The sequence below is a fragment of the Atta cephalotes genome (assembly GCF_000143395.1).
Source record: "Atta cephalotes unplaced genomic scaffold scaffold00022, whole genome shotgun sequence".
Taxonomy (NCBI): domain Eukaryota; kingdom Metazoa; phylum Arthropoda; class Insecta; order Hymenoptera; family Formicidae; genus Atta; species Atta cephalotes.
The window spans coordinates 1,821,941-1,838,191 of record NW_012130086.1 but is presented as its reverse complement, the minus strand read 5'-3'; the positions used below and the strand labels follow the sequence as shown (position 1 = coordinate 1,838,191).

Here is a 16,251-nt window from a genome sequence, read left to right as displayed (position 1 = left end):
GAAATTGGTCCGATGTATCATAATGACATAACCGGACATAATCTTAAGACATGCCCTGTTAAGGCTGAATAGATCCTTACAATCGGGTAACCATAGTACAGCAGCAAGTAAAGTTAAATGAAATAATTTAATCATCTTGATAAGAACTCGGTATACATGCCTTGTCGAAAAATATTAATTACAAACGCATTCATAGAGTTATGTAAACAGGTACTGATATAGTCCTGTCCCGAACAGAAATGAGTTCAATATACGAGTATTACATGTCCCGATCAGTATCTGCTTACGTAACCCTGTAAATGTCTGCGTTTGTAATTAATATTTTTCAACAAGACATGTATGAGTCTTTATCAAGATCCGATTAAATTATTTTTAATTGTATTTGCTGCTATGATTAACCCGATTGTGTAATAATAATGTCCCAATCAGAATAGTCTTTACTAGGCATGCCTTTAGATTACCCGATCAGAAGCTTACTTACTGTATACCGAGCTCATTTCTAGAACAAGACTTATCAGGATCTTATTTTAATTTCTAGTCGGGTAACTTTTAGTGTATAAATTAATTTTATTACTAATTAATTTTATTATTAACTCTAGGTTAGGGTTACACGTTTCATTAATTTTTTTAGTTGCATTTCACTGTAAATTCATTGATTACCAGTGGCATACTTGAGATATTGATGTCAGTGATTGTCCACTGGTTCAGATTTAGAGAGAAGCTTCGTGTTTTCGAATTTTTGCTTTTTTTTTATAAAGTTCCTTTTTCCTCCAATGAAATATTTTTTCCATGTCCTTAATGCCAGTGAAGATATATACACCCCGGGACAGAGGGTGATACACTTCCCGTCGCATCGCGCGAGCTCGCGCGAAAACACGACCAGGATTGTAAACGGACGGCGTGATAAGCGTCGTAATTTATAACCGGTCGCGGATATTTCCGTGGGTGGCTCTTAAACGGCGGCCAACGAGCGCAATCTGCGCGCGAATACACGTGTGTTAACGTTGACGCGATGAAAAACGTATTACGCCGTGCGATAACGTGCCGCGAGCCGCGTTCTGTAATGACATTTCCGGGACAATTTTGATTTGCATTAACGAGGCGAATGGGGGCGATTTACGTCGCAATCGTGTACCCGATACGATTAACGCGCAACGTGAATCGCGCCTCGGGCGAAATCGAGCGAGGTAACATCGTGGAGGAGGCGGAAAAACGATATCGGTTAATGTACAAATTCATCACTGCGAGGACAAGAATGTTGCGTCGAAGGGTAATTTCCCTTTTGCAATAAAACAATATGTAATAATACGTACAAATACAATACAAATGTAATAAAACACGCATTATATAGAAACAATAATTATATGTTAATAATAAATCAATTTTCAATTTTAAAGTAATTTGCGCTCGTTATATTATATAGTTGCGTGATTACGCGTGTCATTTTGTGTTTAAAAAAGGGATTGTGCCCTGGCTGATGTAAATCGGTGCAATTTAGCCTCTTTCAATTCAGAGGTTGTTACCAACAATAAGTTCGCTGTAATTTGGTTCCGAGCACACGGACGGCTAACAAATTTCGTAAGAAACTCTCTTTCGAGACGGTAAATATTGAGATATGCCTTTCCGCATGCAATACTCTTCGGTAAGACAGTAAATATTGAGACGTGCCATTTCGTATGCAACACGATGATGCAATTTGGTATCCTGATTACAAATTCGCTTGTCGTTGGAAGTTGGATTCTTGTTATTTGGTAAATATTTATAAATAATGTTCGAGAAAATCTACATCGCGGAACGTTACAGCACTGGCGCAGAATGATATTAGGTTTGACTTGAAAGCTAACACTGAGAAAACGTAGAAAAGACGTGTTTTCTTATGTTTGTTGTATCTAGAAGCAATGATCACGTATAGAGCAAACTAAAAGCAAACAATTGTGGAAGGTGTTGCGCTAAAAGGAAACAGACGTATTGGCGTAGAGTGAATGCTCGGACAAAATAAAACAAAATCCAAAAGCGGCTGTGTGCGATTTATTTTGAAACATGATAAAATTGGATCTTGAATTCTACAGAAGGGAACCAATCAACAATCGAAAAATTGCTGGTTGGCTTCTTTCTGTAGAATATAATCCGATTGAGGCACAGCTTCGAAAAACCAATCAATACACTTATTGTATTCGCGTATATCTCCTTCCGAACAGACATTCTATCCTAATATTTCTTTGTACACAATAATAATGGGTAGCGTTAGCACGAATTTCGCGTCGGCTTTACCTTTCCTCGTGATAAATGACGCTATAAATTAACGGAAAGCTTTAATCGATAATTTACTAAAAGTTTCATTTGCTTTTACCGTAAACGATCCTAATTCTTGACGAATGTCCATGAATTGTCTTTACGTAGCGAGTGTAGGATTAAAGAAAATTGTGTCTCTGAAAAAAATTTCAGTAAAAAGGAAACGTCTTCTCATCTTACGCCACTATCTCTAGATACAATTTCAAGCTTGGATCTAGGGAGGGGAGGGGGTCTAATCGAAAATGCGCCACTGGCCTCGGCGGATATCGCGAAGGAATGGCAACTACGTGCTTCCACTTTATCGCGATCCCTTGCTGATTCCCTACTGATTGCCGATGGTTGCGATAGAAAGATTACATATATGGCAAAGTGGAGAAATGTTCGATAAAGGCGATTCGATCGAGAAAACGGATTTCCGTAACGCCTGCACGATAGACAGTTCGTTAGTCACCGATCTAAGAGCGCCGATAATTACTCCACCATCCGTGTATCAGGAGGTCACTCGGATGATGCGGTATCGAGGTCAACTGAGCGTTTTCCAACATAGAGGATCTACGGATCCGAAGGACGGAATACATCGCTCTAATATAGACGAGACACGAGTAATGGCGCGGCAGGGGGTTTATGGTCAGACAACATCCTCAGCCACCCTATTCCATGATGCCAGTGATGTTATCTACTTGACAACGCGCTACTATAATCAGATATAATCTGAATTTATCGGAGCGCGAAATCTGCGATTTAGTGTGCCTACGTTGCCAGAGAGAAGAAAATACAGGACAAATAGTGCAAATATAGTTCTTCTAGAAAGTGTTGTAATGTATATACTCTCTCTCTCTATGTTTGGATTTCGTTGAAAACAATTTACACAAGAATTTACACAGGAAGTACTTTTTCTGTAAACTTTGAGATTTATTTTTGCAACTTCTTGATCACGTGTACAGAGATATGTACAATTTTTTGAAAATTGTCAAGAGCGGCCATGCTGTTCTTAAGTATGAATAATGCAGAAATTACAGAAATTATCGAATCTTGAGAGAAGTCTTTGTGAGTGAATTAGCGTCTGTATTCGTATATTTGTCCGTCATATGTATTGTCAGCGGACCGTCATATGTATTGTCATGGCGTGAGATGTTCGAGAAATATTGGAAAATACACACATATTTGAAATATATGTATATTAAACACATATGAATCCAAATATGTGGTACATATGAAATTATAAATAAAATTTGATCCTAAAATCTAAAACGGATAATAGATCGTCTAAAGTAGATTCGATATTCGGGCTTAGATCAAGTTTTATATATATATATATATATATATATAAGTTTATCCTGCATTTCTCGAACGAAACTTCGTTTGCCGAGTTATCGAATGGAATAAATCTTCTCGTGAAATCTCTCGACTCATAATAATAAAAATTAAAATTCTAACCGTTTTTACGGATCATAATATATGCATTGACGAGCTATTTATCCAAAACACGCGCTCGCGCGCGACATAATAGTATTTATGCACTCGTTATTTTCACTCGTGGAAGTAGGTATCGCGTTAACACATTACGCGGAATTCTTATGGCGACTCGACATAGCCATTTGTGCGATGTGACATGCGATTACAAGTAATTACACCTCGCGCGTGTCATGAATATTTACGAGCGCAGTTTTTAAAGTTTCGTGTTTAGTTTAGTGAGCCGCGCCAACTATACATATCGAGAAAAATGATTTCTCGTTTACGAGCTTGATGTTGAATGAGTTTTCAAAATGTGGTGCACGTGATACAAAAAGTATATTACAGCCAAAATGATGTCTCAATTAAAATTATTTATATTCGTTTGCATCAACGTAGATTTTAATTTCTGATTAACTTATTCTTTATCTTTTTCTACTTTTTCAAACTTTTTCAAACTAGAAAAAGATGGAGAATAAGTTGAATCGAGATTAAAGTTCATTTATGTTGGTGAAAACAAGCATTAAAAATAGATGCGTATTATTCTCAATCATATTTAAAAACGATGAATCTTTTATATCGACTTTACATGTCCTTTACATGTTATTTCTTTTTACTCTGCTGAAAATACTCATAAAATTGATTCTACTTTTATTGAGATGACTGTCTTCTATTGAGACGTCACATGTCCTCGATTCTTAAATTAAGAAATACTATTGTTTCGAGACAGCAAAATTATTAATGCATGCATAAATAGGTGAAATTGTTACAACTATTTTAATTGTGTGAAATAAATTATGAAGTCTTATCAAATTAATCTCTGCTCATTTTAATTTATTAAGCTTTTTCGGTAAAAACTTTTAGAGTTGAAAAACATTGAGACAGTAACACGAACCACTTCTAATTTAATCTATTCTAATTAGAGACAGAGAATAGACTATGTCATAGACATCTGGGCGCTTAATTTTATCGTCATTTGCAAGAATTGTCGCAAAGAGACAATCCTCCCGAGCGAGTTAATCAATTCCGTCGGGGGAACACAATCGATCCCTCGGGTAACAACTAGAATCATCAGTGCAATTACTTCTGCGCAATTACGTTCCTCCTAATGCCGCGATATCGTATCGACGTTTTGACACTCCGTGTCCCTGAAAATTATTCATGCCACGACGCAGTGGTTAGTGTCACTTATATGGCAGACAGGACCACCGTGCGTATCGACACGCCGCGCCGCGTCGCACCGACCATTATTTTGCATTAAGTTGTTAGCGCCCGGGTGCACATGCGGTCCGAAACGAACAAGAAAATCGCGTGTCCCATCGTAAACTTCCGCCCATGGCTGTACAAAGAGCCGTCCATGATAGACCGATTGCCCGTAATGGTTCGCTTCGTCCTCGTAATTCTGCTTGTCGTTCCTGTCGTGCGCTAGTCGCAAATTGAAATTCACGGTGGCCGCCGGGCCAAATGTGCCCGCCCTCCACTCATCCGCTTTTCAGCGCTTCCAGGCTCGGTGCAATACGTTAAGCAAGATAAGCGTGAATGGGCGCAGCCAAAATATCTACAGCAATTTCTATGAAATGACGAGATGGAAAAACTCAGTATATAAAATCTGGCGTTAAAAATATTACGAAAAATTGACGATTGCGAATTTGTAAATAAAACATTTTTAGCCGCGCGAAATAAAGTCTCGAATGAAATATATATATAAAAATAATAATGTTACGGCGAAAGAGATGAGAGTATTAATGCAATTTGCGAAAAGGAGCTGTACGGAAGAATGATTAGGTTTTTTTACTAAAGTATTTAAAATCTTTTAACTACAAGTTTAAAAATAATTTTGTTAGACTAAAATAATTATGTAGAAACTGATTGTTCAGAACGTCAAAATTTTCAAATCATGCTTGAAATTACTAAAATTGTTTTAATAGTTCGATAAAATTATTTTCACATCTGCATCTATAGCTAAATTTTTAGATAAAACTTGAGTAAAACTATTCTTTCCATGTATATTCAATCATATTAATTAATTCACGTAGTTCTAATGTCAGAGATATTACATTGTTGCGAGTAATAGAAACCGTAATACTCGTAATGAGTATTCAGCCATATGGGAAATATTCATGCAAGATGTTTGAGTAACATATCGCGTTACTGTTCGCGAGGCAATTGTCGTCGAATTAAATCCGAAATTAGCGCTTGTTTATCTGTATAGCGCTTGCCGCAGTGTCATTTATCTTGAATATTTACGTTTCGCTGAGAACGAACATGACGCGTACTGCATTAATTATACGCAGCGGTTCGTCACATATTTTTCCTATAATAATGGATTTCATACATCCGACGTAAACGGAATTTGATTTCGAGTCCGATTCTGTCAATTTTACGAGAGTTCCGAACACTGTGTGCGGTATATAACAACTTGATAGTTTGATTTGTAACAAGAGAAGCATGCGGGAGTAGCCTGTTTTTTTGCGCAAAATGTCAAAAGCCAACAAATTTGTTGATATTGGTCCGCAATGCTCTTTGCGACGTCAAATATATAGATCAACAAATCTTTTTCTATTGGTCGAATCTAAAAGTGTACTGCACTGATTGAAATTATTGAGCGCTAGAGTAAATAAAGCTCCGAATGGCATTGCCGCGATTGCGAATTTTCGCGGGACGTGGAATTGATTTTCTCCACCCCTATATATGTCTTGGAAATAGAAGTTGGAGAAAAATCCGGATCAGATCCAAATTCGGTGCGTTCACGGATGATGGGGCGTGCAAAATTATCCGTGGCCGTACTATCCGACATTAATGGTCGACCTATTTGCATATCACGTTTTAAACTGCGCGAAACGTTATTCCGCCTTAATACTACGCCGAGGAGACATATATATATATATATATATATATATATATATATTCATCATCTTTATGACTCTAAGAATATTATTTTTGGCCGGAGTTCTTGGCTGCAATCTTGCGAGCGAGCGAAGTGGATTCGTGGCGCGCAATCGCGCAAACAAAGCCGTCCTGCCGTGCCGTTATCACCGATACCGATCGTCGACATTCGGTTTCTGTGGCGCTCAAACGCGGTCTGTAATTACAGGTGCGATTCCGGAAAGATGATACGCGACTACCTGATACTGCTCTCATGGCTCTGCGCGGTGCAAGGGAAGATAGGTAAGTACTGCACGTTCCGCAACTCCGTATTGGCGAATTCCGCCGGAATAACCGTAGAACCTCGTTTATCATAAGACGCACGTTATACTTCCTGTATTGGTAAATGCAATTTTTAATCTTGTATAAAAAGAAATTATATAGCGGTTATATGATTTATCCGATTGCCTTCAGGCGCAATCTGACGTTTATGCGCCGCCAGAATATCCACCTCGCGGCGTAGCTTTCTCAAAAGAAAAACTCCGCAGTATATAATAGACAGGAAGTAACGGCAGATTCGCAGAGCGATAGTACTTCAAGTAGAATCTCAATATAAAAGTGTACTTTAAATAGTTTAAATCCATAGTCATACTCGATTTTTTTTGTTAATGCAACTGTACATACACTGAAATAATGTAGCTGAATATCTCTCTATTCTATTTTATTTTGCATAAAAAGATATAGAAATAAGGCAGTCAGAAAGTAAGCAATTTATGAAATATTTTATATTTTGACTCTGACATATTTTGATATGAAATATTAAATATTTTCTAAAATATTTTCGATTATCTTGTTTTAATATTTTTATGCACATTAAATGAATTAATAATGTTTCTAAGAAAAGCGTATTATGTTATATAATTGCAATAACGAAAAAACTTTCTTTGAAAGAATATATATAAAAAGCATATATAAAAAGCATATATAAAAAGCACTTATTATTGAACTATTTAATTTTTTTATTCTTTTATTCCGTAATTTTTTCCATCTTCAACAACAGAACAGAAGATATTAAGTTACTGTGATCCATTCTGTATAATCTCTCTTTTACGCATAATAATAAAATTTTTAATATTTTTATATTGATAATTTTTGTAGAAATAATTTTTATTATTTTTTACAGATAATTAAAAATTTGTGTTTGTTAATGCATCAAAAAAGAAGCATAAAATTTCAGTTAAAATTGAAATTGCGATATTGCGCACATTTATACAATACTAATAAATAAGAAATAAAGCTACAACATAAGAAGTAAAACTTCTAATATTTATTCACTGTGACGTTTTTCTTATCTGCATTTTATCTATTGTATTTATTTTTTCTCTCCAAGATATAATCAGCTAAATTTCATGAAACTTTGTACTCGTGTGGTTTACTGACGAAAAAGCAAAATTTCCATTTGTTAAACGAATTTTGCTATATGCAACATTTTCTCGTGTAGATACGCAAATATGATCTCTATGTTTATTTGTGACAATGGAAGCGCAGCAATGGTGTGAGATGTATTTTTCCATATCTACAGCAACGAAAATTGGACTCACCGATATGATACTGGTTTTAATCCCTGGGATATTTCGACAAGGTTATACGTACTGGTAGCCAAATTTTACAGGAGGGAAGCAAAACCCTGTTTATTTAAAAGAACATAAAAATGACAAGCTTTTTGAAGGTATAAATTAAGCCTCTTAATAAACAGTAATATGTATTCGAAATTTTTCCCTATTTTGCACTGACAAATAGATTATTTTTATTCCGTGCCATTCGTTATTACTTTTTCGAAATATACGATTTGACTGAAGCCAGAAAGTGTTCGACGGTGTTAAGCGCCAAAATATATATCGATTTGATATTGAAATTTTTGTAACTGTTTGTGGCGCTTTTTACGTTCTCGCATCTCATATTCGCCATTAATTCTGGTCAGAATAAAATTTTCTATTTTGCAGGATATTTCTGGCATATCACCGATATTCATTACGACCCAAAATATGCTGTGCAAGGAAATGCACCTAATACCAGTAAGTTAATACACTTGTTTGTAATTTTTAACAATTTTGTAATGCGAAGAAGTCAACTGAGAATAACTTTATTGGGATATAGATTAGAATGTTTTTAGAATTTTTTTTTTTTTTGTATTGTGTTACATGATTTTCAAGAAAAATGATTTGCATATACTTGTTAATTCTCGCCCAATACGGCCAGAGTTGCGCGCCGCGCCGCGCCGTACCGGGGAGTTGATCACGTAATTGTTAGAGAGCTTTTTCTTTTATCTCATCCAGTTTTTCATATCTCATATGATCACTCACGTGAATCTCATCCTATTAAATTTCATCGTTTCGCCTCGGTTAGATTACGTGACCACGATTTCGCGAAATTTGTGTGAAAATTTCCTTTTTACTATTTTGCTCTTAGAGAAAATACGTGATCGACCTCCCGTTGCGAAATCCAAACCTTGGTGTTCTCAGCTAGTATCGGTGTTTGCCAGATGCTTCGAGGTATAAACTTTCCCAAGCGTTTTATACAAATTTCCCTCAAACTTATTAGTATTTTGAGAAAATTTCCACAAAATTCATAATTTCTGAAACTTTTCTACTGGATAGCAGGTTTTTTTGTTGAAAGAAGAAATTTGCATGGGTTTTTTCTCAATTATTTTTTCAGCATGACGAACTGACTCGTAACCGAGTTTTAACGAATACCTTCGAATCGTTATACATTTCATTTTCCGACGATCGCATGAGCGAATTATTATCATTCCTCTAATAGGACGCTAGACTGTTATTTACTGGTCTACACGCGCGAGGGTATTTACCGATCATTCTAGAACTTAGCGTGCTCGGCTGGCACGAGAGACTTGCACGAAATAGCAGCGACCCCACTCTCTCGTTTATTCGATTCACCATCTTAAGTCTCGTGTCGTACGGACATTAAGCGAGATACAAATAAGTAGTGAGCGCGAATAAGCGCGATCCTGGCCGTTCTCTGTCACGCGGTGCGCATTTTTTATTTCACTAGTTCCCACGATCAACACTGCTTTTTCTCTTGTAACCTTTCCATTTGTCGCTTCTCGATAGTCTCTCACGCGCGGACTCCATTTACCGTCGTGTTTCAGAGTGCTGGAACATGAGAAACATCGTCGATGGCGGACGTATGAGGCTCGACAGAAAACTGGCGGGCAAGTTTGGCGACTACAGTTGCGACTCGCCCTGGGCTCTGATAGAATCGGCGGCACGGGCGATGAGATCGAAGCATGGCGATATCGAGTTTGTCCTGTGGACGGGGTATGTCGAACTATCGTATAATTGTCGGTTAATGTGGTCCAATACGTATTTCAGTACGCGAATCATTGTATAGTGACATCCAAATGGACTCTTATGGACGATAATCTGTTCTTTTTTATTCTTTTTCATGAATACGATATAATTGGTGCACATTATGATTGAGATATGATATATTGATGTAATAGGGGCTATTTATTAACCAATAATTCGTATTAATATCTTTCTGCTTCGAGTTCCATATTGAAATATTATACAAGAATATTTTATTGTTATTATTATTATTATTATTTTTAAGAGCTCTTTTTCAATTGATTATTTTCGGTAATATTATTATTATTGTTTCCATTGCAAATCATTATCGTTGTTATCATTATTACTAATTTATGTTACGTATTTGAAATTTATGAAAATATTCAGGGCTTTTATAATAGTCAAACGATATACGACCTGCTATCGTTAATAACGATTGTTGTTGTTAAATGAATCATTAACGTATTGTAATTTATTCATGAGATCTCATTTATCATCAATGAAATTATAAACAAGATCCAGTTTGGGGAACGGCAAGTTGTTAATTCAGTTAATAACGCGATTATTATGTGTTGAATATATTACCGTTAAATAAATTTACTTTACGAACGATTTACTAGTTGGAGGTGCACGACTTCCAATTAATTACCGGAAGCGACGAGTACCGTTGACCAGTACAAATATTACGACCGATGACTTTCTCCACTTATGTAATATCATCTCTTTATTGCAATTATTATTACAAAAAATACAGATGTAAATGAATACAAGGAGTAAATGTTAAAATTATAATATTGATAAAATATGAAATTTCTATTTCTGAAAAGTTTTAAAGTATCATGAATTTCAAATTCGTCATACATTAATGTTAATACATTTCGACATATTGAACTCGCGCGCTTCGATTTTGGACTAAATTCCGTTTGTATTAATCTTGTATACGTAATCATTCTATTTAGAGATAACTGTAAATTGCCTGAATTTTCTGCTTTCAATTAGTAAATGATATTATATTTCGGAGCAAAGATTCAATTTGTAAAATTATTTTTTAAGAACAACGTGTATAGAGCTTTTTGTTTTTTATCAATTCTATATTTATAGTATTAATTTATAGTATTAATTATAATATAAATTAATCGGGAAAATGAATAAATATAGATATTATAAATAATTAAATGTAATATTGTATAAAGCAATATATTAAGAATAAGAATGTTTCGCACTCATATTTCAGTTAAAATATAAAGAAGTAATTTAATAATAAATATTCAAAAAAATCTTAATCCAACAAAATTCATATTCAATGTTAAAATAATTAGATCCTCATAAAAATTATAAAAATCAATAAAAATCATATAAGTGATTAAATAAGAAATAATAAAAAGTAATATAAATAATTGAATATAAACAATACACACGTTTCCTTAATAATCATAATAATTTAAAAATAGAAAGAATATGATCCATATCTAAAAGAATATTCCGTATAACTATATTATAAACTTTTATATTTATAAATTCCCTCTTAGTTTAATTTCAGAAGATGTCATTTATATTTCTGTCGTGTCACTTTTCTTCCATTTTCGTCATCCGTCGGTGTTTAATCAGTTATCGTATTGATGTAACAATTATCAGCGTCTCACTTGGGTGACAATTCACGCACGTCTCATTTCGTCGTTGAGGTCGTACCGCATTGCGCTTCATCTCGCGTGTCGACGCGACGTGACGGGGCGCGACACAACGCGACGCGTCGCGACGCGGCACAACGAGACGCGCCCTTATCCGGCGACATTTCCTCTTCCTCGCTGTATTTATCAGCGATAATCACCGATGCTCGCGTTGTAATCCCCGAGTACGAGCGTTCTATGTAACTAGGACTAACGAGGCTGTAACTACTTGTTGCAGTGACGCGCTGACGCGCAATGCCGGCATGAACGCCGAGCTGCGTCTGCAGTGTTTGCGGAATTTGACCGAACTGTTGCACCGCACGTTTAAAGGACAATTCGTGTTTCCCGCACTCGGCCACGAAGACATAGGCCTGAATTATACGCAGCTCGCTTCCGTCTGGCAAAATTGGCTACCACCGGAAGCGGTGGATACTTTTGTAAAGGGTAAGTAAAAAAATGCTGTTACGCGCTCCTCAAACGGTGAATAATACGAAATAAATAATTAAACGGATTGAAATAACGATGGAAAATGTTATCGAAATATGTAATGTGAATAGTTCAAATAATTAATTAATTAGAAATATATTAAGAAGAACCATGTTAATTATTAAATTATAATTATGGTTTTATTATAAATTAACTCTTGAACGCTACATTGTGGGAGCAACACTATTGTGACATATTTAATTGCTTGTAACTTTTATAAAAATGAACATATCGCATATTTATTACAATAATGACATAATTAAAAAATTGTCATTTTGGAATGCTTACAATAAAATAACGGAAACATAAAGACAAAACATATTCTAATTATATTTTTATTCTTTTAAAATCAGCTGTTACTCAAACTTACACTTTAAAATTAATATTACAAAATTTTATTGATTTACAACATTCAAACTCATTTTCTAGAAACTGTTTTTTTTTTTAAATTATGTCATTATTGTAGCAAATGAATATTGTAAAATTTGTTTCAATCAAAGTGCAAAGGAACATAAGGGCATCAAACAAATATATCTTTATTAATAAAAAAAAAATTATAAGTGATAGAAAAAAAACACTGGATACGTGATATCGAAAAAATATTTAATGGTTAATAACGACGTATTCTACAATTGATTAGCCCTTTAGCTAATCTTTGTAATACGTATGCATATCGATAATATCATACATTTATTATATCGTGCCGTAATGTATAAAAATTCAAAAAGAGGTATCTTACGGTCCCGAGAGATGCATAAATGATCAGCAAACGGGGTTCGCACCGCTCTTTGATTCGCTTCGAAACGCGCGCAACGGGTCGATGCAACATTTATGGATGCCCTCTCTCTCTGAAAATGTTACGGCACAAAGTAAGCTTATTGGCGGGCATAAATTCACCCTGGCTTTACCGCCACGGCACTATTCAAAATTTGTTGCAGCCGGCTACTATACGATCGAGCAGCGTTCGAAAAAATATCGGATCGTCTTCCTTAATACGAATTTGTGGCTGAACCCAGTCGACAGCCGTATGTTGCATCGCTCTGGAAGCAGTACGGTCGATAACACGCAGGATCCCTTCGGCCAATGGTCCTGGTTCCAGTCGGTCCTTGAGAATGCGCGGAAGAAGAAGGAGACGGTAGGTTGTTTCTTTACGATATACGATATTATTTGGTCTTCTGAGCTATTATACTGCCGTCGGGCACGCATTACTTTCTTTCCGTTGTATCGCGCTCTCTTTCGTTGCCAGTGTATACGACGATAATAAATTATTCGCGGCATCGCCGTATCGATAAACAATTTTATGGATTTTTGCCGAATAAAGAAGTACTGCGAAAATGATAAAGGCATGCCTGACGGTTTGATAGAGAGCTAGATGGAGAGAGGGATTTAAAGTCGAGGATGCGAGTGAGAATTGAGGATACGGCACTAATTCAACTCGGATCGATTCCTATTTGGACAGTCTGTCGGGATAATGGAATTTTCATCTTTTAATGTAAGTGTCGCGTTATTTTGTCGGTAATATCGATTTTCGGCACCATTGAACTCTTCAACATACGTGGGAACTAAATTAAGCGGAAATATTCTATGAGACTATCTTCGTATATAATTCGCTTCGAAACGAATATTGGACGCCGTTGATAAAGGATGCGTTGAAATTTGTCATGTCCATATATATTTGCGTGCATGCGTTTATATATCTGTCCCGTTCAGAGTGTATGTAAAAAGATAGTGTAGGACAAAAGAATTTTTACATGCTATCAGTTTTCTCAGATCGATGAAAACGACAGGTATCTCAGAGCGAATGTCGAGTCGTTCGTTATTATGATACGCGTATGTAAATTAAGCTCTTTCTAATAAAGCTGATCATCGATCAGCTTTATAAACCTGTGGACACGAGTTTTAACACGAAACTTGATTGAATAAATGGACGTTTAATTGAAAATATGCTGTAATTCGGTACCAGATACATGTACTCTACTCTATAAAATTACACATTTTGAAACGCGCGCATATTCGTGCACTTCTACAATAGATATTCATATATCAAGAGTCGTTGTCAAAATTACATTTGACAGTTTAGTTTTTATAAATATCAATACGTACTTGAAAAATAAAATATAATTTTTAAAAATATTGTTTAATGAATAAGTTTCTGCCCAATATTGAATTCATTGTTGAAAATAAAATTTTAGAGACTTTTAACTAACAATTATGAACGAAAAAACACAACACAGTTTATATTTCTTCCAAAATGTCGCACGTCAATGTTGTGAAATCATACAATTTGTGTTACGCTACTTCTGTGTAAGTACATTTATAAATTCTTATTAAATAATTGATTAAATTCATTCTATACATAAAATACCATGATTATTAACGAGGATTTAGCGCAAAAAAAAAACACGGTAAAGTTAAAGATATGCTAATGAAATTGAGATTTTTTTTTTTTCTCGGGATGAATTAATGTCACTTGCCTATCACAAAGAAACTCGCATCAAACAATCGGCAAATAACACGAAAAAAGAGAAGGGTGAGGAGTTGTTCTTTGCACGTCCAATAACTTATCGAATAGATTTTTAATCAGTGCCGCCGCGGACGGCTTGTTTTACACGGAACTTCGTCGACACACGAATATTCGATACGAACTTTCATCCGATCTAAAAACGACCTCGTCAAGTCACTCACACGATCGCGTTTATTGGAAAGCACGTTTCACTGAACTTTCCTCTAGGAGATTAATATCAGAAGTCGCGAATCTCGTGCGCGCCAGTGTCATTCAATATCTTACTTTTCGCAAAATATCTCGCTGTCCAATAACGTTACACCGCAATTTTTAAAAATAAAGCCCGCATTTTTTTTTCGCTCTATATATTTAATCCCGTTGATGCGTTTTGATTGATAAATTGACAGATTGACTTAACGATGTCGCAGATTGACTTAACGGTATGACAACAATTTTGCACCTATAGTTATAATATCGCTCTACATCAGGTACACAAACAATTCTTCCGATTACCCGTCAAGCTCGCCAGACATCGTAGAATTATGGCAAGTGTTTCACCGGGTAAATATGCACGTATAAAACATTCCCCGCGTATCTCGCGTGTCACACGACAAGTTGAGTAATTGAAGGGTTGCACCCATGTAAAGGTATTACTCAGTTTCACAGTTTATTGTTTCGCGAAAAAGCGTGGAAAACCCAGGTTACTGGCGACATTGGGGAAAATTTAAGGTGACGATATTGCCCTCGTCTCACTTTACCGCGCAACGAGATGTGTTTTTTCTCATTCTTTTTTTTATTTTAAGAATAAGTTACATGATATAGGTACGACGAACAATTGCACGAGCAATGAAAAAATCGCACGGCATATGAACGTGTTTCACGCTGCTTGTCGTATTAAAGCGACATAGATGTAATCGTCAAGAAGATAAATTTTAATGAAATAAATTCCCGTAAAGCGTACGAAGCGAATAAAATCCCGTTGATCGGGCTTCAATAGGATGTATGATTTATCAGACGAGCTGTTTTGTAGTCATCATTTTCGTTCCTTCTCGTTTACGCATTTAAAAATTACTGTCTGAGTAGATACATTCGCTGGCCCGACAGCATGACATATCGCGATTCTCTTGATCATATTACGGTTATAATTATCAGCCAGCTTATTAACTCTTACCGACGCACACCGACGAATTTAGCTCAAGGAGATTCTTGAATGAAAATTTGTAATAGTAGTAGCTAACCGTATATATCCTCGTAGGAAGATGAAGCAAATTGTATAATTTCCATCGAAGATTTGAATGCAAATCGCAAGAGTGAGTCCCTCTCTATTCCGGAATACAATTTCTCCGGGATTTCCGTTTTCGACGTATTGCGCTTTCTCTTCCTCTCTCTCATACGATCCGCGTCATAAAGCGCGATGACAAATCGTAGGTAATGCCCATTACGCCCGGGGATCGTTGTGGGATCCAACGAGATGAGAGAGAGAGAGAGAGAGAGAGAGAGAGAGAGAGAGAGAGAGAGAGAGGAGGAGGAGGAGGACGAACAACTACTACTTACGTACGTAGAGAGAGAACGTAACGTACGTACGTACCGACCGTACGTACCGTACGACGACGACGTACGT

The 16,251-nt window shown here is 35.9% G+C and overlaps 1 protein-coding gene across 1 annotated transcript in view; it reads left to right on the top strand.

Annotated features, from left to right (window-relative positions):
• The first annotated feature begins 6,854 nt into the window (after nt 1-6,854).
• LOC105619693 (acid sphingomyelinase-like phosphodiesterase 3b) overlaps nt 6,855-16,251 on the top strand; it is a 24,463-nt gene continuing 15,066 nt past the window's right edge. Inside the window, exons 1-5 of the mRNA XM_012201213.1 lie at nt 6,855-6,912; nt 8,613-8,684; nt 9,776-9,944; nt 11,880-12,085; nt 13,066-13,262. Coding sequence (XP_012056603.1) covers nt 6,855-6,912; nt 8,613-8,684; nt 9,776-9,944; nt 11,880-12,085; nt 13,066-13,262 — 702 coding nt within the window. The remainder of the gene's footprint in view (nt 6,913-8,612; nt 8,685-9,775; nt 9,945-11,879; nt 12,086-13,065; nt 13,263-16,251) is intronic.